This window comes from Pseudophryne corroboree, chromosome 8, assembly GCF_028390025.1.
Source record: "Pseudophryne corroboree isolate aPseCor3 chromosome 8, aPseCor3.hap2, whole genome shotgun sequence".
Lineage (NCBI taxonomy): Eukaryota > Metazoa > Chordata > Amphibia > Anura > Myobatrachidae > Pseudophryne > Pseudophryne corroboree.
The window spans coordinates 396,088,030-396,116,021 of NC_086451.1; the positions used below are offsets into that span (position 1 = coordinate 396,088,030).

The 27,992-nt window shown below is 42.5% G+C and overlaps 1 protein-coding gene across 1 annotated transcript in view; it reads left to right on the top strand.

Annotated features, from left to right (window-relative positions):
* Positions 1 to 2,460: 2,460 nt before the first annotated feature.
* The window catches only part of LOC134949268 (cytochrome P450 2A13-like), a 44,573-nt gene continuing 19,041 nt past the window's right edge, over positions 2,461 to 27,992 (top strand). Inside the window, exons 1-7 of the mRNA XM_063937760.1 lie at positions 2,461 to 2,572; positions 2,869 to 3,126; positions 6,078 to 6,240; positions 10,953 to 11,102; positions 17,282 to 17,442; positions 25,119 to 25,295; positions 27,465 to 27,606. Of these exons, the coding sequence (XP_063793830.1) occupies positions 2,956 to 3,126; positions 6,078 to 6,240; positions 10,953 to 11,102; positions 17,282 to 17,442; positions 25,119 to 25,295; positions 27,465 to 27,606 (964 nt within the window). The 5' untranslated portion in view covers positions 2,461 to 2,572; positions 2,869 to 2,955. The remainder of the gene's footprint in view (positions 2,573 to 2,868; positions 3,127 to 6,077; positions 6,241 to 10,952; positions 11,103 to 17,281; positions 17,443 to 25,118; positions 25,296 to 27,464; positions 27,607 to 27,992) is intronic.

The following is a 27,992-nucleotide window of genomic DNA, read 5'->3' on the forward strand; positions in this document are numbered from 1 at the left end:
CATTAACATGTTTCCTGTAAAGGGTGACTGCATGCCTTAACTTCTATATATTTGATTTAAAGTTCTTCTTAGTTATATTACTACCTAGCGAATCTGTGAGCATATTTAATCAAGTTAAAAGATTGTATTTGTTTTTTATACAGCTGTATGGATATTTCAGTCCCTGAGCTCCTCTTGTTTGGATTGTTTTTAATGTTGTCATGGTGATGGGTCTGCACGTTACCGGCTATGCGCCGTCATCAGGGCAACGTTGTCCAGGAATGATGACCCAACCGGAAGGTGGTCCCGGCGGGTGTGCCGAGGACGTGACACATGCGGTGTTTGTAGTTTGTATAAAGGTAAGATCTTGTTAAACATGTATTGTTTACTTCTGAAGACGGTTTAATAAACCGAAACGTTAAGTCTCAACTCTTGAGTCATCTCGAGTTTTGTTCCTGAAAAAGTCCATGAGTGCCGCCTACTCTACTCTGTCCATGTCAGTTTGCATTTGGAAGGCACCCGGCGGGTTGATTAACCACATACTACAGGAGTGCCAAATATCCATTCCTTATATATATATATATATATATATATATATATCCTCTTGATAGACGAAATGCGTTGGAAGACTCCTGTATCCTGAACCATTGATATGGACAGATAAGCTCTATTATTCTTTTCCTCTTGTACATTTGTTACCTGCATTTTTTCGTGGATTGTATTAAATTTAACTGTATTTTTTATTTACAAAAAATATTTGAAGTGGCATATATTATTGGACCCACTGTTGGCCTAAATCACTGAGTCATTACAGTTTCTTGATGAAGTATTCTTATTTTTCATGTACCAAAATCAACTCATGATTGGTCTAAAGACTGAAGAATTATCTTTTAAGGTAAGTTTTATATATATATATATACTGTTTATATATATATATAAACCTTGTGTGTACAGTACACCTTCATTTGCTTGGCCCAATCCTCCAAGATAAATCCATACTCATGTAAATTTTTTTGCATTGAGTGATATTAGCATATGGTGGCCGCAAATGCTGTCTGTAGTATGTGGGGATCACCGATGCTGTCTGAAGTAACTGGGGGTAACCAATGCTGTCTGTAGTATCTGGGGGTCACCTATGCTGTCTGTAGTATCTGGAGTCACTGATGCTGTCTATAGTATCTGGGGGTCACTGTTGCTCTCTGTAGTATCTGGGGGTTATCGATGCTATCTGTAGTATCTGGGGGCTATCTATGCTGTCTGTAGTATCTAGGGTCATCGATGCTGTCTGTAGTATCGGGGGGTGATCAATGCTGTCTGTAGTATCTGGGGACCATCTATGCTCTCTGTAGTAACTGGAGGTCACCGATGCTGTTGGTAAAATATGGGGCCACTGATGCTGTTGGTAGTATATGTGGGTCACTGATGTTGTGAAAGGGGGCACAACTGTCTATATCACCTCTGGGTTCCTGGTATGAACTTATACCCCTGCCTAAGGTCTAACCTTCCAGGGGTGGCGACTGGGTCTAACCCTCCAGGGGTGGTGGCTGGGGCTAACCCTCTGGGGGTGGTGGGAAGGAGTAATACTTGGGGTGTTGGCTAGGGCTAACTACCCACCTAGTGCCTAACCCTTATCCTCTAGTGCTTAACCTTAACCCTCCCCCGGGCACTAAGCCAAACCCCGATTCTTACCTTCAGGATGTCAGCTGTGGGTTTTCTGGTGCCAGTCTCCTGAGTGGTTTCTGGATTCCAGCTTCATTCACATGACCGCCGGCATCCCAATTACTGGCATGCCGAATGCACCCCAGTAGAACATGCCAGTGTTCTACTGTGGTGCTTTAATATAGTAACAAGATGGGGCAACACATGCAAAGAAGTACAAGCGGCGGCAATCATCAATAGGTAGTGGGACTAAAACCTCCCTAAGGGAGCCAATATGGAGTATGTGCAGTAGTGCTCTCTGGCTTCAACAAAGGGAACATTATCTATGCATATGAACATTTGGAATAAAGGAAGGTTGTCTACCAGGTTCTCCACACTGTATTTGTCAAGGTTGATAGCACATATTTCTCAACACATCATGAGACCATCTCTGACTATAGACCTTAGGCACTTCACTTAAGGGTAAAACTATTGAACTTACACTCACACAAGGCTACACCTTCCAGCAGGAAATATAAGACTGTTACTAGAATGATATCTTACATAAGAGGAAACAAGGTGTCATCACATAATCTGTGGTAGCTGTATCACAAGAGAGACCACTTTCACTCTATAAGTTAGTGTACAATGAATGTAGACATGTGATGGGTACAGTCATGTACAATACAAATACCCATAAATGATCATTTATTTTTTATAGTTCTTTTGCTCTATCTCTCCATGACTGCTGTTAGCCTGTACAATTAATAATTAGTCCAATTGGCAGTGTTCAATGAACTTGGCTTCTAAAGTTTAGAGCAGGTCAAGCAAGGTAGAACTATAAAAAAGCTGTCTGACATCAGATCTGGGATCCTGCAAACCCCGTATTTCTTTCCATGATATTCTTGATGTCCTTCCTAAAACCAGGGCTGAAGGTTTTGTGACAGGAAAACAGGTAAGGTGCAGACTCTAATGCTTGCATTGAAACTTGGGGAACATAACTCGTAACCTAAAAAAGGTGCTTCAATCAAAAACTTTGCATGTTCTTCTTTGTTCATGTTTGAGTGGAATTGACAAAACTATGCAGTGATAATATAAAAGAAAAACATGTAAACATCATCGGAATTTATCCTATCTTTACTATGACAAAGTTAAAACAAGTTTCCTTGCCAGGAATTTCGTTATCGTTTCATTATCCTTGTCAGGAATTTTCATGATCGTATTTACACTTTGCCTATAAATTTCTGCCAGGAGAATTTATATCTAGTGAAGAGCTCATAGCGAACACTCCAAACACATTGCAGAGAAGAAATCGCAGTACCTCGGCATTAGCTCAGCATGGAGACCCTGACTCTGGTCCTGCTATTTCTGATCACCTGTATCCTTTGTCTTTACCACTGGAGTCACACGAATAAAAGACAGAACCTGCCTCCTGGACCAACCCCATTGCCTATAATCGGCAATCTCCACCAGATGAAGTTAGGGAAAATGATGGAGTCTTTGATAGAGGTTAGTAGAAGAGACATTTTTTTGTTATTAAGTCAACTTATTTTTGGTAAACCGTATGTTGTGGTTCCAAGCTATAATGTTACATTTAAGTTTTTGTGTTCCAATAAATAATAATTTACTAAGAATACTTTCCTACTTTGATTTCTCTGATAATGTACAGTTGTATTAAATAAATGTTGTTTTAACTATTTATCATGTAAGAGAATGGAGCTTGTATTTAAAATTGTTAGGGAAACTGTGCCTTGCTTTATACAGTGTGTGAGAGGGGTCCAAGAACCTGTATTGTACAGCAAGGTAAGCCCTAAACCACTGGCATAACTACAGGCCCAACAGCTGTGTAATTCTTTACTTTTTAAATGGCAACGGGGAAGCGCGCGCGGGGGGGGGGGGGGAGGGGGGCACTGGAACCTTTTTTGGCTTGGGGGAGCAAAATTTCTAGTTATTCCACTGCCCTATATTGTGCATTACATGGACAGGGCAGGCCCTGTATTGTACTGTGTGTGGAAGGGGGAGGGCAGGCCCTGTATTGTACTGTGTGTGGAAGGGGGAGAGCAGACACTGTATTGTACAGCATGTGGAAGGGGGAGGGCAGGTACTGTATTGTACTGTGTGTGGAAGGGGGAGGGCAGGCCCTGTATTGTACAGCATGTGTATTGGGGAGGGCAGACTCTGTATTGTACCGCATGTGTATTGGGGAGGGCAGGCCCTGTATTGTACTGTGTGTGGAAGGGGGAGGGCAGGCCCTGTATTGTACCGCATGTGTATTGGGGAGGGCAGACTCTGTATTGTACAGCAAGTGGAAGTGGAGGATAGACTGTGTAGTGTACAGAATGCGGAAGGGGGGAGGACAGACCCTGTATTGAATAGCATGTGAAAAGGAGATGGTAGGCCCTGTAATGCACAGCATGAGGAAGAGGAGGAAATACTCTGTATTGTACAGAACGTGTAAGGGGGAGGACAGACTCTGTATTGTACAGCATGTGAAGGGGAGGACACACTCTGTATTGTACAGCATGTGGAAGGAGAGAACAGACTCTGTATTGTACAGCACGTGGAAGGCGAGAACAGACTCTGTATTGTACAGCATGTAGAAGGGGTAGGACAATCTCTGTATTGCACAGCATGTGAAGGGGAGGACACACTCTGTATTGTACAGCATGTGGAAGGAGAGAACAGACTCTGTATTGTACAGCATGTAGAAGGGGTAGGACAATCTCTGTATTGTACAGCATGTGAAGGGGAGGACAGACTATGTATTGTACAGCACGTGGAAGGCGAGAACAGACTCTGTATTGTACAGCATGTGGAAGGGGAGGACAGACTCTGTATTGTACAGCATGTGGAAGGGTAGGGCAGGCCCTGTATTGTACAGCATGTGGAAGGGGAGGACAGACTCTGTATTGTACAGCATGTGGAAGGGGAGAACAGACTCTGTATTGTACAGCATGTGGAAGGGTAGGGCAGGCCCTGTATTGTACAGCATGTGGAAGGGGAGGACAGACTCTGTATTGTACAGTATTTGGAAGGGGAGGACAGACTCTGTATTGTACAGCATGTGGAAGGGGAGGACAGACTCTGTATTGTACAGCATGTGGAAGGGGAGGCAGACTCTGTATTGTACAGCATGTGGAAGGGGAAGGACAGACTATGTATTGTACAGCATGTGGAAGGGTAGGGCAGGCCCTGTATTGTACAGCATGAGGAAGGGGAGGACAGACTCTGTATTGAACAGCATGTAGAAGGGGTTGGACAATCTCTGTATTGCACAGCATGTGGAAAGGGGACAACAGGCTCTGTATTGTACAGTAAGTGGAAGGGGAAAGACAGACTCTGTTTGTACAGAATGAGGACTCTGTATTGTACTTTTCTGCCACAAAAAAAGCCCCAACAGTTTTCCGCGTTCCCTCAAACGGCTTGCTTCACTTGCCATGCTTTGGGCAGGTTACTATTCCCGATCATAGTCAACGTGGATGGTATAGTATGAAATGGTTGAGAAAAAAACCGTTGTGTCAATCATATGGGTGTCAACTATTGCCATGTCGACCTTTTGAACCTGTTGACCTTTTGAAATGTCTACCTTTTACATGTCTGCCTTTTGACAATATCCATCTTTTGACCCTGTCAACCTAATGCATGTCGACCATTAGTGGTCGACATACTGACTGTAGACCTTTTTAGTGTAGCTCTATAAACTGGCCATGGCACTGTGTGGGTGAGGTTTCAGGAATGTATTGTACACTGTAGAGCAGGGATGGGGAACCTTCGGCCCTCCAGCTGTTGTTGAACTACACATACCAGCATGCCTTGCTACAGTTTTGCTATTCGGCCATGCTAAAACTGCTGCAGGGCATGCTGGGGTGTGTAGTTCAACATCAGCTGGAGGGCCAAAGTTTCCCCATCCCTGGTGTAGAGGGAGGACAGGACCTGTTTTATACAGTAGATGGAGATCTGCACAGGAGAGCGTGGGAGAGACTCAGGGTTTGTAATGTAGCAGCTTAGACGGTGTAATGGTTAGCATTACTGCCTCACAGCACTGAGGTCATGAGTTTGATTCCCACCATGGCCCTAACTGTGTGGAGTTTGTATATTCTCCCTGTGCTTGCGTGGGTTTCCTACGGGTACTCCGGTTTCCTCCCACAATCCAAAAATATACTGGTAGGTTAATTGGCTCCCTACAAATCAACCATAGCATGAATGTGTATGCGTGTGGCAGGTAATATAGATTGTAAGCTCCACTGGGCAGGGACCGATGTGAATGGCCAAATACTCTCTGTAAAAGCGCTGCGGAATATGTGTACGCTATATAAATAACTAGTAATAATAATGTACAATGTAGGAAGTGCTCTTAGGATATTATTTTAAGTCTTTATAATACATGATAACTTATAAATAAAGCAAGTTATGCCTCACTGTATAACATGCACTGTTATATAATTGCCTCCCCTGTGTAGATGAGAGAGAGATATGGAGACGTATACACTCTATACCTAGGACCACGGCGGGTGGTTGTTCTCTGTGGATATGATGCTGTTAAGGAAGCTCTGGTCGATCAAGGAGAAATCTTTGGGATGAGAGGTCTACTGCCATCTATAGAATTATATTTTAAAGGGAAAGGTAAGTAAATTCCATCTATCCTGTACAGCGCCTGATTTTACAATTACAGATGTGAGTCTGTACCGGCTTTGAATGTTCAGACACTGCAATTTGTGTCTGTAAGTGCAATTTCTTGTGTTCTGTAAGTATGGAGATGGACATCAATTGAACAGGAAATATGGAAAATGCCAATTGCACAGGATACTGGGCCTAATTCAGACCTGATCGCAGCAGAAAAATTGTTCTCTAAAGGTCAAAACCATGGCCCTCATTCCGAGTTGTTCGCTCGCAAGCTGCTTTTAGCAGCTTTGCTCACGCTAAGCCGCCGCCTACTGGGAGTGAATCTTAGCTTCTTAAAATTGCGAACGAAAGATTCTCAAAATTGCGATTAAACACCTATTAGCAGTTTTTGAGTAGCTCCAGACTTACTCGGCATCTGCGATCATTTCAGTGCTTGTCGTTCCTGGTTTGACGTCACAAACACACCCAGCGTTCGCCCAGACACTCCTCCGTTTCTCCAGCCACTCCCGCGTTTTTCCCAGAAACGGTAGCGTTTTTTCGCACACACCCATAAAACAGCCTGTTTCCGACCAGAAACACCCACTTCCTGTCAATCACATTACGATCGCCAGAACGAAGAAAAAACCGTGAGTAAAATACCTAACTGCATAGCAAATTTACTTGGCGCAGTCGCACTGTGGACATTGCGCATGCGCACTAAGCGGAAAATCGCTGCGATGCGAAGAAATTTACCGAGCGAACAGCTCGGAATGACCACCCATGTGCACTGCAGGGGTGGGGTGCAGGAGAGACATAACATGTGCAGCGAGAGTTAGATTTGGGTGGGTTGTTTTGATTCTGTGTAAGGTAAATACTGGCTGCTTTATTTTTACACTGCAATTTAGATTTCAGTTTGAACACACCCCACCCAAATCTAACTCTTTATGCACATGTTATTTCTGCCTCCCCGCAGTGCACATGGGTGGTCATTCCGAGTTGTTCGCTCGTTATTTTTTTCTCGCAACGGAGCGATTAGTCGCTAATGCGCATGCGCAATGTCCGCAGTGCGACTGTGCCAAGTAAATTTGCTATGCAGTTAGGTATTTTACTCACTGTTTTTTCTTCGGTCTGGCGATCGTAATGTGATTGACAGGAAGTGGCTGTTTCTGGGCGGAAACAGGCCGTTTTATGGGAGTGTGCGAAAAAACGCTACCGTTTCTGGAAAAAATGCGGGAGTGGCTGAAGAAACGGGGGAGTGTCTGGGCGAACGCTGGGTGTGTTTGTGACGTCAAACCAGGAACTAAACGGACTGAACTGATCGCAGATGCCGAGTAAGTCTGGAGCTACTCAGAAACTGCTAAGAAGTGTCTATTCGCAATTTTGAGAATCGTTCGTTCGCAATTTTGATAAGCTAAGATACACTCCCAGTAGGCGGTGGCTTAGCGTATGCTAAAAGCAGCTTGCGAGCGAACAACTCGGAATGAGGGCCCTGGTTTTGCTCATTAGAGAACAATTTTGCTGCTGCAATCCAGTCTCAATTAGGCCCATTGTCTTTTCAGAATATCAAGGAAGTAAGAGAAGACCCCCTTGTTTTACCTGTACCAGTATTGTAACATTGGGTCTGCTACAACATGACAAATACTAATATATATACTGTACATATGCAACACAGAAGAAAAAAGATTTGTCTGGGTGTGGTGCACCTAGGAATAAAAAATATTTTTTATTAATTTATTTAAAATTTTTTTTTTTTTTTTATAAACTGCAAAATACTGAGAAAAAGAGAGTGAGAAAGTAGGAAATTGTGATATAAAATGTACTGTGTGAGAATGCCAATGCACATTTTAGCTCTCTTCAATGACTTACTGTACATTCAGGTACTTAGACGTTTTTGCATTTTATTATAATGTATAATTACAATCTGCTTTAATGTAAAGTATGGTAATTCTACCGCTAAATTCAGGGTGCAGTGCTAATAAGCCAGACAGATAGCAATATAGTTCCCCATAGGTTCAGAGTTACAGTCACTGGTAGGTATGTATAAAATGTGTGAAACCGTCTGATAAGTCAGTGTTCTACAGATTGGAATACCTGATTTATATTTGTCTCATTTTATGAGCTGAAAGTTTCTCATTGTGCTTCTGTGGGGTGTGGTATGAGTTTCCGGCGGCTTGCATACCGGTGCCGGGATCCCGACCGCCGGCTTGCCGACAGCAGGGCGAGTGCAAATGAGTCACTTGCGGGCTCCCTGCGCATGCCACACTGCTGGTGCGGTGGCGCTATGCGTGCCATGCTATGTATTCTAACTCCAGGGGGGTCGTGGACCCCCAAGAGGGAGAAAAGGTGTCGGTACGCCGGTTGTCGGGATTCCGGTGCCGATATACTGTGCGCCGGGATCCCAACAACCGGTATACTGAATACGACCCCTGCTGTGAGTGTCCCTTAATTTCATACATTGGTGTTTCTGTTCAACATAATCTATTGTATCACAGTCCAGTGTGATGATACTGTGTTGTTACAGTTTGACAATTTCTAGGCTATTGTTACAATATAACCAATTCTGGGTGATAGATGTTTATTTGGGCTGTCCTATTGGGTATCCATTTGGATGGTCGACCATGTTAAGGTCAACATTGACATAGTCGATATATGAATATGGTTGACACATGACAGGTCGACATGGCTTTTTAAAAAATATATAGATTTTTTACTTTTTCTTACTCTACCATCCACGTGGACTACGAATGGTGACAGTAACATGTGCCAAGCGCAGCGAGGCACCTTTCCTGCAGCATGACAAGCGAAGTGAGCGATGCAAGGGGACGCGGTACACTAATTGGGGTTGCTGGTCATGCTATGGAAAAAAATACACCAAAAACATTTAAAAAATCCATGTCGACCTGTTCATATGTAGAGCTGTCACTTGTCGACAATTATCATGTGATGACCATTAGTCCATGTCGACTATGTCAATGTCGACCAATAGTGGTCGACCTAATTACTGTTGACCTTAACATGGTTGACCATTCATACTGGAATCGTCCTATTGCTGGATTATAGAACTGCAGTTCACACTCATCATATCATAATCAGTCATGTACTATGACAAAATTCCATATAACACATTCAGGGGGACATGTACTAAGCAGTGATAAAAGTGGAAAAGTGAGCCAGTGGAGAAGATGGCCTTGGCAACCAATCAGCATTGATGTAACATTTATAATTTGCATACTATATACATATACAGAGCAGCTGATTGGTTACCATGGGCAACTTCTCCACTGGCTCACTTTTCCACTTTTATCACTGCTTAGTACATGTTCCCCTCAGTTTGCTGTTTTCATGCAACTGATATTTATATGAGCAATATCTATCTTGCATTTTATAAGGATATCCCACACAATGAAATGGCATGTAACACTGCCCTTACAAAGGCGGAGATCAGGTGCACAATGTCATACAATGAGTTAATATATTTATGGACTTGTATAAACAGAGAGAGTGCACTGATAGTGACCACACACCTCGTCCATGTCCGGGCCTTGAACCTGAGATGCCAGCTACATAAGGTGCAGGTCTTATCTGCTAGGACACCCAAGGGTGGCCTAACACAGGGGAGGGGGGGGAGCGCAGAGCAACACATACTGTAAAATGGAGGCGGGTATTTTCAGAATAGTATACCTGAACTGATCTGTCTTTCTGAAAAACTTCCTGTGCATTTTTTTACAGCAGGATTCTTCACATCAGTTTACGGACGGTCCAGTAAAGGGTTGAATTCAACTTGTAAAACGTATTGTTTGCAAACAAATGATGCACACACCAAAAACAGGAGGCACACACCTAATGATTAAATTCTTTATTCAGTAATGTATTGATGGTAAAAATATTAATGTGTGCATATAATATATATACACACACACACACACACACACACACAAACACACACACACACACACACACACACACACACACACACCTTATTTTCACTGTGATAGCAACAGCACAAAAAGAACCCCTGTTAGTGGGAACTTAGAAAACAGATGCACACAAAAAAGTACAGCGTGCGCTCCATTTTTGATGCTGTTAGAAAGAGTCTCAATTCAGAAGTCTTTCCAAAAGTGCTTACCTTCTTACCTTCTTACCTACCCACTTGTAGCCTGGATGTATAACCTCTCACCAAGAAAAACGTATCACCCTGAAACAGTTTTTTTAAGTAAAAAAGTTTTAATCAGTTCCATTAAACATGACAAGATTCTTCTAAAAGCATAGATGTATCAACCAAGTTTTTCCATGCACTCACCTCACACTTCTTGGTGAACAGATATACCACCCTCACCTTACGGTGTGAGCTCTAGGGTGATTTTACAGACAGGTTGGTGGTGAATGGAAAGGTTTATCGGCTAGCGGTGCTACAGAAGCTTTGTTGGTTATTTGATGCATGTACTGAGCAGGTTAGGAAAAGTGACATCTGGTGGGCAGAACATTTTATTACAGTTTCAACCTTTTCCAGCACCTCAGTACGTTACGTTACAATGTTCTGTTGCATTAAGTGACTTAGAACATTAGGCAGTGGCACGGCAAGGCGCGACTATCAAGGCCTGCTACATGGCGTATGGGTCAAAGATGTAGCAGGACACATCTGTAGTTGCTGTACTCTTTGCCTATTTATCAAATTACCTGCTGAAAGTTTGATTTTGTTGCTCTAAAAATTTCATGTGTGTTATCTTCCTCAGGAGTAATATTTAGCAATGGAGAAAGCTGGAAACAGATGCGTCGTTTCTCCGTTACCAATCTCAAAACTTTTGGAATGGGAAAAAAGAGCATTGAAGAGAGAATACAAGAGGAGGCTCATTTTCTGGTGGAGGCATTGAAGGAAACTAATGGTAGGTAGCCTGTAATGCCTTGATACTGACCCAAAGGGTGTCAGTTTAGATAACTAGGACTGAATGCTTTTTATTAGCATTGAGCAGATTAAACATCCGAGCCTGGGATTGCTTTTCTCCGGGCGGGGTAGGGTTAATGTTTCTGGGAGTTTTTAGGTCCATTTCAGGATTTCTTTAGGAATCCATCTTAGGTGAATTGTTTCCTCATGGATGTTACCCACCCTCCCTCCCATGTGCAGTTGTTAGGTTGTTTGTGTCACCTTTTGTGGTGGGAAAAAACGGTTACAGTTGCCAACTGTGTTTTGAGCTTGAGGTCCTCTCCCCTCAAATACATGTCTTAGGATGATTTTACCCTACCGGGGTTAGCGGCACCACCGGTCCAAGTGTACCTCATATGGTTGTGTCATTGGGGTGGGAGGTGGATACCTTTGGCATGATTATGGGGGCTGGCTGCGCGCCATCCCCTGAGGGAAAGTGGTGTATGCTGTTGGCAATCTTGCACTGTGGGGACATTCTTTCTGGCCCACCGTACTTTCTTCTTTCTCTTTCATTCAGTATTAGAGTTATGCTAGTTTAGTTATTCCTTAAATAGTTTAGTTTTAAATAAATAAATAAAGCTGACCTTACTTTCCCCTTATGCAAGTCTCTATATTATAAGGATTAAGGTGGTATTGTTTTGCCCTTTCTCTGCCAGGAGGGGGACATTCATCAGGTTAAGGGGAGTTTAGGTGGTCATTCCGAGTTGATAGCTCGCTGCCCATTTTGGCAGCGCAGCGATCAGGGGAAAAAACAGCATTTCTGCACATGCGTATGCCCCACAAGTGCTCAGGTTCCAGCAAAGTTTTCCTTCACACTGGCGGCCGGGGGGCGTTTTTGGGTGTCAACTGACCGTTTTCAGGGAGTGTTTGCAAAAACGCAGGCGTGTCCGGAAAAACGCAGGCGTGGCTGGGCGCTCGCTAGGCGGGTGTATGACGTCAAATCCGGACATGAATAGGCTGGTGATCACAAGCTCTGAGTAGGTTTTGCGCTACTCTGAAACTGCACAAACTGCTTTTGCAGAGCTCGGCTACACATGCGTTCGCACTTCTGCTAAGATAAAACACACTCCCCAGTAGGCAGCGGCATAGCGTTTGCACGGCTGCTAAAACTAGCTAACGAGCGATAAACTCGGAATGACCCCCTTAGTGTGATATAGACTCTGCTTGAGACTGTATATATAACAAATGGTCATCTATATAATTTGCTAAATAGGCTAAAGGGAGATTTACTAAAGTGTAATTTTTCAGTTCAGAAACCACCACAAGTCTAATGTAGCTTCAGATACAAACCATGGAATTTGCTATCCTGCAGGTTGGAACATCAAGACCTTATCCAATGTGACCGGCTTGGGAAACCAAATGGGAAGCTTCTGGTCTTATACCTTACAACAAGATCCCATTATTTTTTTATTATTATTTATTTATTACCAGTTATTTATATAGCCTGGCCTGGATTAAGGCTGAAGGGGGCCCAGGGCAAATAAAGTGCTGGAGCCCACACTATTTAAATTGCTGCCAAAGCCTCAGCGCCATGCGAAACACACACACACACACACACACACATACACACACACACACACACACACACACACACACACACACACTCTACCTGGACGTCACAGAACAACAGCCCAGGCAGGGACAGTGGGTCTGAGCAGCAAACGCCGGTGGCTCACAGTTAGCGTCTCGCAGGATTTCACTTCACTATCCCACAAGGCTGACTGTACACAAAGGAGCTCGTCGTGGTTTCTGTTGTGTGGGGGCTCGGGACAGTCGTTCCTGTCGCCCCTCCCTTAATCTGGCCCTCTATATACTATAGAGCTTTACAGTAAATTTTTGCCCATTCATATCAGTTCCTGTCCCTGTGGAGCTTACAGTCTATATACCCCACCACATGTACACATACTTAATTTTTAATTGTTGGGAGCCAGATAATCTACCAGTTTATTTTTGGATTATGGGAGGAAACTGGAGTACCCAGAGGTAGCCCGCGCACGCACGGGGACAATATACAAACTCCACACAGAAAGGGCTGTGGTGGTAACTGAACCTGTAACCTCAGTGCTGTGAGGCAGTAATACTAACTATTATACCCAAATACATTCTCATCAATAGAGACCGCTAGCACATGTGCAGCACAATGGTCTTACATGTGCAGTATCTCTTCTGGGTCTAAGGGCGTAATTCAGACCTGATCACTGTTTTGCAAAATCGCACAGTGGCTAATTATCAAATGACTGCGCGTGCGTATGCACCGCAATACGCACGTGTGAGCCCAAACACTGACAGATTGGTGCAAAAAATTTGATTGCTAGGCGTACGCAAGGTGATTGACAGGAAGAGGATGTTTGGAGGAGGTAACTGCCCATTTTCTGGGAGTGTCAGGAAAAACGCAGACGTTCCCAAGCGTTTTCAGGGAGGGTGTGTGACGTCAGCTCTGTCCCCAATAAGCCTGTTTGTATCACACTGTAGGAGTAAGTCCTGGGCTACGCACAGACTGGAAAAACCATTAGATTGTGAGTGAGTTGCGAATGAAATTGCAGGTGTCCACTGTCTGGCAAAGTTTTCACATTCTTGCTCGGGGCAGGTTTTCAGTCTCTATAGGCTACGACTATTTGATCGCAGCCCTCTGCAAAATCGCAGAGACCGATTAGGTCTGAAAATCTGGAGGTAGGTTACGGAGTGAAGTTCTGGTACCATAACTCTGATAATTTCTTGTTGCTGAGTGTTGAGATTTTTGGCTATTATGTCTATGAGGAATAACACGCAGGGCTAAAGATGCTATTTAAGGAACTGAGAGCACCATTACCTCTTTTAGGGCTACATTTACTAAGCAGTGATAAGAACGAAGAAGTGAGCCAGTGGAGAAATTGTGCCATCAACCAACCAGCAGCTCTGTATCATTTTATAGTATGCAAATTATAGATGTTACTTCTGTGCTGATTGGTTGCCATGGGCAACTTCTCCACTGGCTCACTTCTCCGCTCTTATCACTGCTTAATAAATGTACTACTTTACTTCCCTTATTTTCCATTTGCTAAATAAAACCTAAAGTAAAAGATAGTACAGAATAAAAGGCATTCTTTAAATCCACATGTTACAATACATCAAAGTGAACAAAATAGAGGCTAATAACCATAACTAGTTCTTTCTTTCCTGGTCATCAATTATGCTGGGAACAAATTCAGATAGGTTACAGCTGAATTAAAGAGTTCTTTCCATAAACTGATAGCAATCTCTACTGCTTCCTCTTTAGTATATCTGGGAAGATAAGTGCCTCCCATCCCTGATGTACTTAATAGCACCATGGGTTGGAAAGACACATAGGGGGTAAACATTTTTTTAGAACTAGAGATGTGCGACGGACACTTTTTGTGTTTTGTGTTTTGGTTTTGGATCTGGATCCCCGCTCGTGTTTTTGATCTGGATTGGTTTTGCCAAAACCACCCTTTCGGGTTTTAGTTTTGCTTTTGGATCTGGATGATTTTTGAAAAAAACATAAAAACAGCTAAAATCCCAAAATGTGGGGGTAATTTTGATCCTACGGTATTATTAACCTCAATAACATTAATTTCCACTCATTTTCAGTCTATTATGAACACCTCACAATATTGTTTTTGGCCAAACAATTGCACCAAGGTTGCTGGATGACTAAGCTAAGCGACACAAGTGGGCGGCACAAACACCTGGCCCATCTAGGAGTGGCACTGCAATGGCAGACAAGATGGCACTATTAAAAACTAGGCCCCAAAGAGCACATAATGCAAATAAAAAAAACAGATGTGCAAGATGGAATTGTCCTTGGGCCCTCCATCCCACCCTTATGTTGTATAAACAGGACATGTACACTTTAACAAACCAATCATTTCAGCAACAGGATCTGCCACACTACTGTGGCTGAAATGACTGGTTGGTTTGGGCCCCCACCAAAAAAAGAAGCAATTAATCTCTCCTTGCACAAACTCTCTCTACAGAGACAAGATGTCATCCTCATTCTCGTCCTCCGATTCCTCACCCCTTTCAGTGTGTACATCCACATCCTCACAGAGTATTAATTTGTCCCAACTGGAATCCACTATCATAGGTTCCTCTGTATTTTCTGGAGGCAATTGCTGGTAAATGTCTTCATGGAGGAATTTCTAATTCATTTTGATGATCATCATCTCCTCCACATTTTGTGGAAGTAACCTCCTACGCCGATAGCTGACAAGGTTACCGGCTGTACTAAAGGGGATCCACACACGGTCACCGATGGATGCCGGAAAGGTAAGTATAGAAGAAATGGGAGCAGTGTGTGCGGTGTTAGCCCCCTCTGGACCCAGGAGACCATGTGCACTGCAAACACTGCACCAATTAAAGATACGCCACTGGAAACTACTGCTATATTGTAGGTGCAATGTGTTATTAACTGTCAATTTTAAATGGATTTCTGCACTATTTTTGTCCTTTCTATGGGGTATATTTACTAAGGTGCGAATTTATAGAAGTGGAGATCTTGCCCAGATCAACAAATCAGATTCTACTTATCATTTATCTAGCACCTTCTAGATGATAATAGCTGGAGTCTGATTGGTAGCTATGGGGGGATCCGGTCTCTAGGTTGACAGTAACTAGGTCGACACTGTATAGGTTGACCACTATTGGTCGACAGTAACTAGTTCGACAAGGTCTCTAGGTCGACATGTTCTAGTTCGACATGTCAAAAGGTCGACATGAGTTTTTCACAATTTTTTTCTCTTTTTAAACCTTTTATTCTTAATAATCCACGTGGACTACGATTGGAACGGTAATCTGTGCCGCCATGCTAGGGGACATGGTGCACTAATTGGGGGTTCCCGGTCACTCTACGAAGAAAATGACACAAAAAAAACATTAAAAACTCAAGTCGATCTTTTGATCTGTTGACCTAGACCATGTCGACCTAAAGACCCTGTCGACCTAGTTACTGTCGACCAATAGTGGTCGACCTAGACACTGTCGACCTAGTTACTATCTACCTTCCATACCACACCCAGCTATGGGTATGGGCACCGACAGATGTGTTGGGACCAAGTAATGGGAGGAGGCGTGGCTAATGCAGGGAGATGTAGCCAACCCCCCTCCTTATGAAATATTGAAAAAATATTATTGAATGTGAGGCCGTGAAGCAGCCGCACGCACTGGACAGGAAGAGGGGGCTCCAGCATGGAGATAGGCAGGTGGTGAGTGGAGGGTGGCGGGTGGTTAGAACGCCAGGTGCGATTGCTCGCCACCCACGCATCAGGGAGAGAAAGAAGTGACTGCCACTGCAGCTGTCTTTCTCCCCAGAGCAGCATACAGTAATGTGTGTGCTGGGATGGGTACAGCAGTCACTCCTCTCTCTCTCCACACCCCAAGATGCCGCTAGACCCTGGCCACTTTAACAGGCCTGGTTAAAGAGTACCCCCTTTCCTTTCTCGATGCCACTGGCTATGGGCAACATCTCAATGTCTATAAATCCCCACCTTAGTAAACAAACACCATATGTGTCTTTCCGATCCATGGTGCTATAAAATTCACAAGACAGTGACTCTAAGAGGCAGTCCTTATGGCTCCCCAATGGTCCAGGTTTTAGGTGTATTAATGGCTCAGCACAGACAGTACTAGCTAGTGCCTCCTGAGCCATTTAACTCTCCACACATCCCTACTTGGTACATAGGGAAATGCATCCAAAATGTTTTGGCTTCATAGTTCTTTCCTTACTATATCCCACCCACAATACAATGCCGTATATGTCTGGACAACAGGGGCATAGGTAGGAAAGTGTGGATGCGACCATCTGAGAGGGTGTCACACCAAAATTCCAGCTCCATCTCAGTGTTCCGGAGCTTGGTGCTTCACTTTGACTTTAGAGATGAGATCTTGGAAGAGTGCAGTCTCTGGGGCCTCCCAGCATCTCTGCAAGCACAGGGCACACTCCCACAGTGATTAAATGGGGGGGGGAGGGGGGGGGGAGCCACAAGGCGATGCCTTCACTTACTGTCGGTATGTGTGTAGTATATCATGTTTGGGGACTGGGAGGATAAAAACTATTACAACTTTTACATCTCTTGAGTTCTAGGTAATTTGACAAAAGATAACACTGGCAGACAACATGTACAAGTTCTTTCATTTTCCATTTAGGGACTCCATTCAACACCACTTGCCTCTTCAGAGAGGTGAGTGCTAACATCATCAGCGCCATCATCTTTGGGAAAAGGTTTGCCTATGAAGATCCTGAGTTCCGCAGGCTCATGCACATCATTGATGAATTATATATATCCATTGCTTGTTTCTGGGGCCAGGTATTTAAGAAACTTTTTTAAATATATTCATATAAAGTATATGCCAGCCAAACTCATAATTGTTTCATTTTGGTGGTAAAGGGCAGGGCTGTAATTAGGTGTGTGCCAGTGCTGCCTGCCACACAGCGCAGATGTACTATGGGTGCGAGCTCGCTGCCTAGATGTCATCCTTGACTCTAATCTGTCCTTTGTTCCCCACATTTAATCTGTCTCAAAATTATGTTACATGCATCTAAGAAACATATCCAAAATATGACAATACCTTACACAAGAAACTCCCAAAACTGTAATCCATGCTCTGATTATGTTCTGCATTGATTATTGCAATAGTCTTCTTACTGGTCTTACCAAAAAGAGACTCTCACTACTACAACCCATTCTAAATGCAGCTGCGAGGTTAATCTTCCATGCCAGACATTCATTGGCTGCAGATGCACTCTGTCAGTCCCTCCATTGTCTACCTGTATTCTATTACATTCAATATAAAATATTTTTACTCACACAAAAGGCCATTAACCAAACTATACCTATGTACATCTCTTACTTATCTCAAAATATATGCCAGCCAGACCTCTTCTCTCTTCATAAAATCTATGTCTCTTCTCCACTCTCATTATTTGCTCCCATTCACGATTGCAGTACTTTCTTCGGGCTGCACTTACTCTGTGGAATGCCCTACCATGCACAATAAGACTCTCCTCTAGTCTCCAAATCTTCAAGCGTTCCCTGAAAACTCACCTCTTCAGGCTATCTTATCACATTCCAGAACAGCTCCCTCAACCTTCATAAGCTTTCCTATCCAGTTGCATCCCCACTGTACAGTCCACATATGTTTTTTCACATACTTTCTTTTCACTTTCCATCCTCCTGACACCAAGTCAACATCACTGTGTGACCTTATCCTGCAGCCCACCAAGAACCTTTGCAATCTGGTGGACTATTATGCAATAGATAGTACCTATCCTATATCCCTATTGATTGTAAGCTTGCGAGCAGGGCCTTCCTACCTTTATGACTGTTTGTTATAACCTAATTTTGTTTTATCATTGTTGTTTCCAATTGTCAAGCGCAACGGAATATGCTGCACTATGTAAGAAATAAATAAAGTGGGCAGGCTGATATGTTAATGGAGATTAGCACAGACCCATAATTTCACAAATTTACACTTAACCACGGTTTATTTGCAGACGCCTTTTACTTATGCCAATTATAAAGCAGCATTTTCTACCCCTGATGGCTTATTTTACTTTAAAGAGTTACTATTTGTGGCGCAAAATGGGTGGGTGGGAGTGTGAGTGGATTAAAGGTCAGAAATGTATATAGGAGAAGATTGAGTTAAGGCTTTGTAGGTGAGTGTGTAAAGTTAGAATTGGGTACTGAAGGGGAGCCAGCAGGGGCATAGCTATAGTGGGTGTGGCTGCTTTGGGGCCTGGGACATCATAGAGTCAGCCCCCTCCTTGCACCCAGTTTTACTGTCTATGACTTCTTCTCTGTCTACATCCTCACAGATGTTCTAGCACTTGGTAGACAGAAACAGGCATGAGGAGGGTGTGTGTGTGTGTGTGGGGGGGGGGGGGAGGAGGGGGTGTAACAGACATTTGCATACACACTAACTACAAGTTTACCCACTTACTCATGTCTACTGCAAGAATCATATCACTAGGCTTATTTAATAATGGATCATAGCTTTCTTATATACCACTATATAACATAAACAATTAATATTAGGGAAACTCCCCCCAAAAATGTAATAAATATATTTACTATTTGCTAATCACCATGCACTTTATCACGCATGTTAAATAAGCAGGCAGAGAGTGCAAACATTAGATCATTTATGGTCAAAATGGCTAAACTGGGAGAGAATGGGAAACAGATGTAATACACTTGAAGAGGAGGATCAGTCAGGCAGAAGCATGGAGAGCACATTGGAATGGAGAGTGTTGGGAGACAGGATGGCCAGATAAGAGGAGGTTATAATAGTCTAGTATAGAGTTGACCAGTTAGCGGATGAGGGTCATAGTTTCCTCCAGGGTGAATTTTTTAGATGGAAATGGCAGGACTGTGAAAGGGACTGATTGGTGGTTAGAGGAGATGGTGGTGCTATTAATAGATAAGAAAATTTAAATTAGCAAAGTTATTAGGGATGCTGGGAAAATGATCATGTCAGTCTTAGACATGCAGGAGAAGATGGTGGTCCACACTGTCAAAAGCAGAAGAAAGGTCAAGAAGAATGAATATAAAGCAGCGGCCCTTGGATTTGGCAGTAGGTAGATAATTGCTTATTTTAGTGAGGGCAAGCATAAATATAGTAGGTCAAGCATGGAGTGGATGGTAAGGCCGTTGTAAACAACCTGCTCAAGTTGTTTGAAGGAAAAGGGGAGGAGAGAGATGGAACAGTAATTAGCAAATGTCAGGGTCAAGGGTGAGTTTTTAAAAATGGGCAGATAAGGCATACTTCACTGAATTGGGGTTAGTGCCTGATGAGATGGGAAAGATTGAAGAAATATATTGGGAAGATGAGGAGAGCTTGTAAAAGAAGAGAATGGCCCTGGAGATGATGTCCTGACATATGATTTCAATTTTAGATTTCAAGTCGGTGGCGACATCAAAGTCAGAGAGTTAGAAGGGGGGGGGGGAGTTGAAAGTGTCAAAGTGACGACTGGGTTTGGAGGACTGAGATGAGATCATTATCTTAAAATAAGAATGTTTAAATAGGGAAAGGACAGCATTGATTGCATGCCTGCCAGAGGGGCCTAGGAAGATTTTCCAATAGTTAGTGTCACTCATTGAAATAGCACTGGGAGGTAGTGGTTTTGGACAAATTTGACCATGTTAAAATACCATGATTTTTAGAATGTAATGAGATAACAAAAAATCCTAATGAAGTAGCCAAAAAAAATGGGAAATGCACCAAATAAATCTGCAATGTTCAGCATCCCAGAGATGGATTTTTAGAGCATACAGTAGCTCACTTTTGTACTGTAATAGACAGTCCAGTGGTTCTCAAACTGTGTGCCATGGGGTGCATTGGGACACTTGCAGGGGTGACTTGGATTGGTGGTCCAGGACCAATTCAAATTATTTATGGTCAATATAATAAGCAAAACCAGTTCCGGTGGCTATCAATCATTAAAAATATGGACAATAGAAGCATATCTTATCCCTCACCACACAACTGAACCTAAGGATGACATAAACACAGTTTACTTAATTTTATATTTCTTTCCAAATTTCTCAATAATAAACTTTTGGCCTAGGTGTGCCGTGAAAAAACTTCTTATACTCTAGGGCGCCATAGTTCAAAAAAGTTTAGGGGACCACTGTATTAGTCACTCAGCAAAAGAGAGCAAATATTAATTATCAACAAAGTATTCTCTCAAGCTGAAAGTGAAATGTCCATTTGAAATGGAATATATGGATCCCACAAGTAGATTTGCCTTAGCTTTTAAAGTCAAGATGGGTCTGTTAATTTCAGATGAAACAACTTGCATATCATCCCATGTAAGTTGTTACATCTGAAATTAACAGAAACACCTGGCCTGAAAGGCACATTGTTAATCAAAGAAATTCAGCTGTTAAAATACTGTACTTGATTGAAGAAATATAATTTTTTAAGTTTTAATGTTTTAAAACTCATGTTCTAAATAAATTACATGAATGGTTATTCCGGTTGTATTAAGAAACGGTTTTGTCTATATAGAAGATAATTTGGTTAAAAACAAGTGTATCATTCAAAGTAGGCGCCCCTGTAGATCATTTTCCATATATCTCTATTTTCTTGGCCCAATTCTAGCATAGGGCTATCTTCAGGGATTTAGCAGCTGATTTTACCACTCTAACTATCCTCTTAAAGTAAAAGGGGTTAAAAGTGATACAAGAGCAGTGATAGTAACAAAAATAACTATATATATATATATATATATATATATATATATGGGAAAAGGGGGAGGATAGGGGTATCTGCGACTAGCAGTGTCTAATATATTAATATAAAAATGAAGAATATTGCAGGATACGGTTTATATAAAAAACACACAATATTTATTTATACAATTTAAAACATGATGTTGGATAAAAAGTGTATGGAGAGTAAAAGCCTAAAAAATTTTTTAGAAAAATTACAAGTTACAAAAAAAAAAAAAATGACTGAATGGCTATGTGCAATTTAGCTAGAACCCAGGATAAAAAATTAATTGATCTAAAAACCTATAATATAAAACTGATATATATATTTTAGAGATAAGAGAGTGGTGCTTATCTTTAGAGATGGAGAGTCAGAAGAGGTACCACCAACGCGTTTCGTCCTTCAGACTTCATCAAGACCCCTTTCAGTAATTTTTTTTTTGTACCTTGTAATTTTTATAAAAAAAATGTTAGGCTTTTACTCTCCTTACACTTTTTATCCAACATCATGTTTTAAATTGTATAAATAAATATTGTGTGTTTTTTATATAAACCGTATCCTGCAATATTCTTCATTTTTATATTAATATATTAGACACTGCTAGTCGCAGATACCCCTATCCTCCCATTTTTCCCAAATTTTAAACTCTAAAGGCAGCTTATACCTGCCTAGTATTTAGGGGCTAGCTGACACCTTATATCTATAAAGGAGTGTCTTTTATTAAAGTATTTCACTATATTAATTTATCTGCTCACATCCACCTGTGGCGCCGTACCTCCACTGCTCAAATAAATATATATATATATATATATATATATATATATATACATACATACAGCAGTAGAAGGACCGGCACTCCAAAGGATTTCCAAACAGGTTAGGTGCCCAGGTGCCTAATATGCAGAATTGTACCAAAATGGAAGGATGCAGCACTCATGGGACATAACAACAAGCAGCAAGCTGGCTCAAAGGCAAGCTGACAGCGCAGCACAATATGTCAACGTTTCATTTATTTGCTAAATTTCGGCAGGACAAGGTAACAACAATATAGAGAACAATCTTACCTTAAATAAAGCCTGACACAGACCGTCACCAACACGCTGTTAGTGCTTCCTGGACGGGGGCTGATGACGTCACCAGGGGGCAACGAGCGCTCTCCAGAGCCGTTTCCATGGCAACCCGCCGGCGGCCCGCACTGCAGATAATACAAACATAGTGAGACACCAATAAAAATAGTGCACAGAGCATAGTCAAAGTGTCAGAATAGCACTAAATGACAATGAGGAGCAATTTTATGAATGTTTTAGACGCTGGTAAAAAAGACAGTTTTAAAAGACAGTCTCAAATAGATATTTATAGCATTAGCAGTATATTAAATACACATATCTGCAGGCCATACTGCTATAGATATCTTTTTGAGACTGTCTTTTAAAACTGTCTTTTTTTACCAGCATCTAAAACATTCATAAGATTGCTTCTCATTGTCATTTAGTGCTATTCTCATACTTTGACTATGCTCTGTGCACTATTTTCATTGGTGTCTCACTATGGTGGTCATTCCGAGTTGTTCGCTCGCAAGCTGCTTTTAGCAGCTTTGCACACGCTAAGCCGCCGCCTACTGGGAGTCAATCTTAGCTTATCAAAATTGCGAACGACAGATTAGCAATATTGCGAATAGACACTTCTTAGCAGTTTCTGAGTAGCTCCAGACTTACTCGGCATCTGCGATCAGTTCAGTGCTTGTCGTTCCTGGTTTGACGTCACAAACACACCCAGCATTCGCCCAGACACTCCTCTGTTTCTCCGGCCACTCCCGCATTTTTCCCAGAAATGGTAGAGTTTTTCGCACACACCCATAAAACGGCCAGTTTCCGCCCAGAAACACCCACTTCCTGTCAATCACATTACGATTACCAGAACGAAGAAAAAACCTTGTAATGCCATGAGTAAATTACCTAACTGCATAGCAAATTTACTTGGCGCAGTCGCACTGCGGACATTGTGCATGCGCATTAGCGACTAATCGCTCCGTTGCGAGAAAAAAATAACGAGCGAGCAACTCGGAATGAGGGCCTATGTTTGTATTATCGGCAGTGCTGTGCGGGCCTTCGGCGGGTTGCCATGGAAACGGCGCTGGAGAGCACACGTCGCCCCCTGGTGACATCATCAGCCCCCGTCCAGGAAGCACTCACAGCGTGTTGGTGACGGTCTGTGTCAGGCTTTATTTAAGGTAAGATTGTTCTCTCTATTGTTGTTACCTTGTCCTGATTAAATTTAGCAAATAAATGAAACATTGACATATTGTTCTGCGCTGTCAACTTTCCTTTGAGCCAGCTTGCTGCTTGTAGTGATGTCCCATGAGTGCCGCATCCTTCTATTTTGATATATATATATATATATATATATATTAGATATATAGATATATAAACTGTGTATACATAGAAACATTGAATGTGATGGCAGATAAGAACCACTTGGCCCATCTATTCTGCCCCATTTTTATCCTTTAGGTAATCTCAATCCTTTTTTGAACATTAGGGGTCTATTTACTAAGCCTTGAAAGGAGATAAAGTGGATGGAGATAAAGTACCAGCCAATCAGCTACTAACTGCCATGTCCATTGTCGAACTGCGGCATGTAGGGCCCACCGGGGGAATGCAGTGGTGGGAGCCCATGTTTAGGGGTGTGGCCAGTTTGCTGAGGGGGTGTGGCCTGCCACCTCATTGGTTTGACTAACCATTAGAGAGTGCAATGTCTGGGCTCCTTCATAAATATATACAGTAAATTCAGCTGCTGCATGCATGATAATGTACCAGATTAATAATAGATGCACTGTAGAAAATACACCATAGTCCAGTATAAGGGAACATATGTATAATGTATAATTCAAATGCACAGTCTAGAACCTGATCCTTAAAGCAGGAGGTGGGCCCCCAGGTAGTCGGGCCCACCGGTGGTTTCCCCTGTACCCCTGTGGGCCAGTCCAAGCCTGGCCATGTCTCAGGCTGGATTTGTAAAATGTCAGTTAGGAGCTGATTGGCTGGTACTTTATCTCCGTCCACTTTATCTCCATCTAAGGCTTAGTAAATAGACCCTTTAGTTCTTTGTAATGATATTCATACAGTATGTCTATCCCAATCATGTTTAAATTGCTCTACAGTCTTAGCCTTTACCACCTCTGATGGAAGGGTATTTCACTTTTCCACTACCCTTTCTGTGAAGCAATTTTCCTTACATTTGCCCTGAGACTGCCTCCCTCCTTTTTCAGTGTATGTCCTCAAGTTCTAATATTTCTCTTTCTTTAAAGAATGTTTTCCTCCTGTACTTTGTTAAAACCCTTGGTACAGTATATTTGAAAATGTATAGTTTGGAGAAGAAAAGGGAGGGGGGGGGGACGTCATATACCCTCCCTGAAAACCCTATGGAAAGTCTGCGTTTTTCCAGAGACTCCCAGTAAACGGTCAGTTATCACCCACAAATGGCCTCTTCCTGTGAATCACCTTGCGAATTCCCATGCGTTCAGAATTTGTGCACCACCCTGTCACTAGTTGGAGATGCCTGTTGTTGTTTGGTGATGTGCATTGCTGTACATACGCATGTGCAGCTTACCGCCCGCTGTGCAAAAACACACAGTAGCAATCAGATCTGTATCACCCCCTAGGTAATATTGTCTCACATCAATAATTCTTTGTATTCATCCCTTACTATTTACATTTGATATTATTGTCTTGGTTTCATCCTGCTAATGCGCCTCTTTTCTGCCATGTAGCTGTATGACATGTTTGACCTGTTGATGAGGTATATACCAGGACCGCATCACAAAGCAACTAAGATCCTGTTCCAGCTAGATAAGTTTATTAAGGAAAGGATGGATATTGAAAAGGAGACACTAGATCCAAAAAGACCACGGCACATGATAGACAGTTTCCTTATCAAAATGAAAGAGGTACAGTATGTGTATTATTCTGCATCACACTAGCTGACAAGGTTTCAGCAGACTGGACTTTTTTTAACGACATATTTGTTAAATATATAATTATTTCCCTACCTTTATTGCTGTATTTTTGCTCATCAATGATCATGTCAGTATTCATGTGTGTCTTATGCATCAGTTTCAAAGACAATCATTAGTAAGGGAGATTAAGCTAATTATTATAGCATGCTAGAATAAGAATATTCTATGTGACGTTGTTACTGTATGTTATGCTCTGGGTTCTGATGCCATACTTGGCTCACCGCTGTCTCAACAGGCTTCTCCTGAGGTCCTCTGGTCACAACTGGTCCCTGCTTCCTTCTACTGCACACGCATTGGCTCTTTTCTTCACTGGCGTCCCGCTGGCTACAGTGCATGGGCCATGCCATTTTGGATTTGCTCAGCTGACCACAGCTCATCCAATGAAAATGGTTCCTAGCTTCAGATGACTCTGGCAGCCAATCAGGAAACAGCAACCATTATTTAAACCCCTCCTAGAGTGCTCACCAGTTGCCAATACACATAGCTATTCCAGATACCTTCCTGGTCAAGCAGTATTCTGTGGGTTGGTGTAGAGTTCCTCCTTTTCCTGCATTATCATTTCCAGCCTGGATACATCACACATTACCAGTCCTAGCCCCGTTACCTCACACATTACCAGACCCAGCCTGGTTACCTCACACATTACTGGTTTCATCCCGGTTACCTTACACATTACCAGTCCCTGGCATCCTCACAGTTACCTTACTGGCAAAACTTACAAGAAAAGATGCTGTTTCTCTTATATGAAAATGCAATCACCTGCTTGCTCCTCACATGAAGCCTTAACCCCCACTAAAATAAATATTCAGCAAGGTAGTTTGTGAGAAAGGTCACTGATTGTTATTAGTTGAATAATAAATCAGACTGACTGATGGCTGTGAAAGCATAAAAAAAACCCAGCACAGACTAGAATAACATACATTATACTTTATATACAGGGATGGAACATACACCCCAAACTGAAAATGATCTGTGAGGAAACCACCCCTTATTATGGCCAAAGCTGAGCGATCCTCAGGGATGTATTTATGTATGCTATCAAGTGCACAACACCTAACTTAAATACAAAGGGGAGAAGCTCCACAATCGTACAGCTTTAAATGCCTACAGCAGGAGTGTCATCTGAAAACAAAGGGCCTAATCATACTTACCTACATTTCTTTTCTTCTCTCCGGGAGATACCCGGAGGAGAGAAGCAAGTGGGCTGCGACGGGGCCGAGCCAATTGCATCATTAGGCCCCGCCCACTGGATGGGAAAATGCAGTGATTGGACAACATTTGCATAGGGGTGGATCGTCAATTATGCGATTAGCATATCATCGCATCATTAGGCCCCGCCCTTTGTGCCGGTTCTGCAATGTTTCCCTATTTAGTTCCCAATTCTGCCCACTTCCCTAGGAAGTATGTAGCATGTGGGAGGGGGGCTCATTCTACAGGGGCTGCGGTTGATTACACGGGAACCTGGGTGCCTCCCACAGAATCCAGGATAGTAGGTAAGTATGGGCCTAATTCACTAATGATTGAACATCGCAAACTTACTCAGGCTTGCCGTTGCAGGGCTGCTTGCTAGGCCAAGGAAACTGCATCTCACAATCCAATCCTTGGCCTCGCCAGTCCTGGGAGACGGGGGGAAGGGGGCGGGGGCGGGGGGGGGGACACGTCCTTGTTTCCAGCAATGCCGGCCGCCCCTTCCCCTCCCTGTAAACACCTCATCCTATCAATCAGGCGCAGGCATTCACATGTGCAAAATGAGTCCTGCATGTGCGCAGGACCTTGCTATTGTGGAAATGGATCGCTTAAGCAATCCTTACTGAATCACCCCCAGAGTTAGTACAACTAGGAACAAATAAAGCATAAAGAAAAGTCAACCATCAGGTGAGACAGCAACCGTGGCATGTTAGAAATGTTTTGCCTTAAAGCTGTACTTTTGCCTACAAATCTCTGCACTTACAGTATGTACATGTGACCATAGTCACAATTAAAAGTGGGCAACTAGGAACTGTGTTATGCAACATTTTATCATATTATATCCTATCTTCTATATTGGCTGTCAAATTGATTGTGGCAGTTACTTATGTCTCTTTCTCATTGTCCTTGCAGGAAAAGAATAATCCACTCACAGAGTTTGATATGCAGAATTTTTTTATAAACACTTCATCTTTGTTTCTTGCTGGATCAGAAACAGTGAGCACAACATTAAGACATGGCTTTCTGCTGCTAGTGAAACACCCTGACATCAAACGTAAGAAAAAATGTGTTATGATAATACTCACTAATTGTTATATAAGATTATATAAGATTCCTATAATCACAATAGAGAGGTCTTTTGGCTATAGCAATCGCCCATTGTTCTATAGAGTACAACACATTCACCGGTACTTAGGATACTGTCAGGTCTTAAACTATGGACAGTAGCAGTTTATGGGGTACATTTACTAAGGAGTGATAAGAGCGGAGAAGTGATCCAGTGGAGTAGTTGCCCATGGCAACCAATCAGCACTGAAGTAATATCTATAATTTGCATATTATAAAATGATACAGAGCTGCTGATTGGTTGATGGGGAAATATCTCCACTTGCTCACTTCTCCACTCTTTTTACTGCTTAGTAAATGTACCTCTAAGTAAGG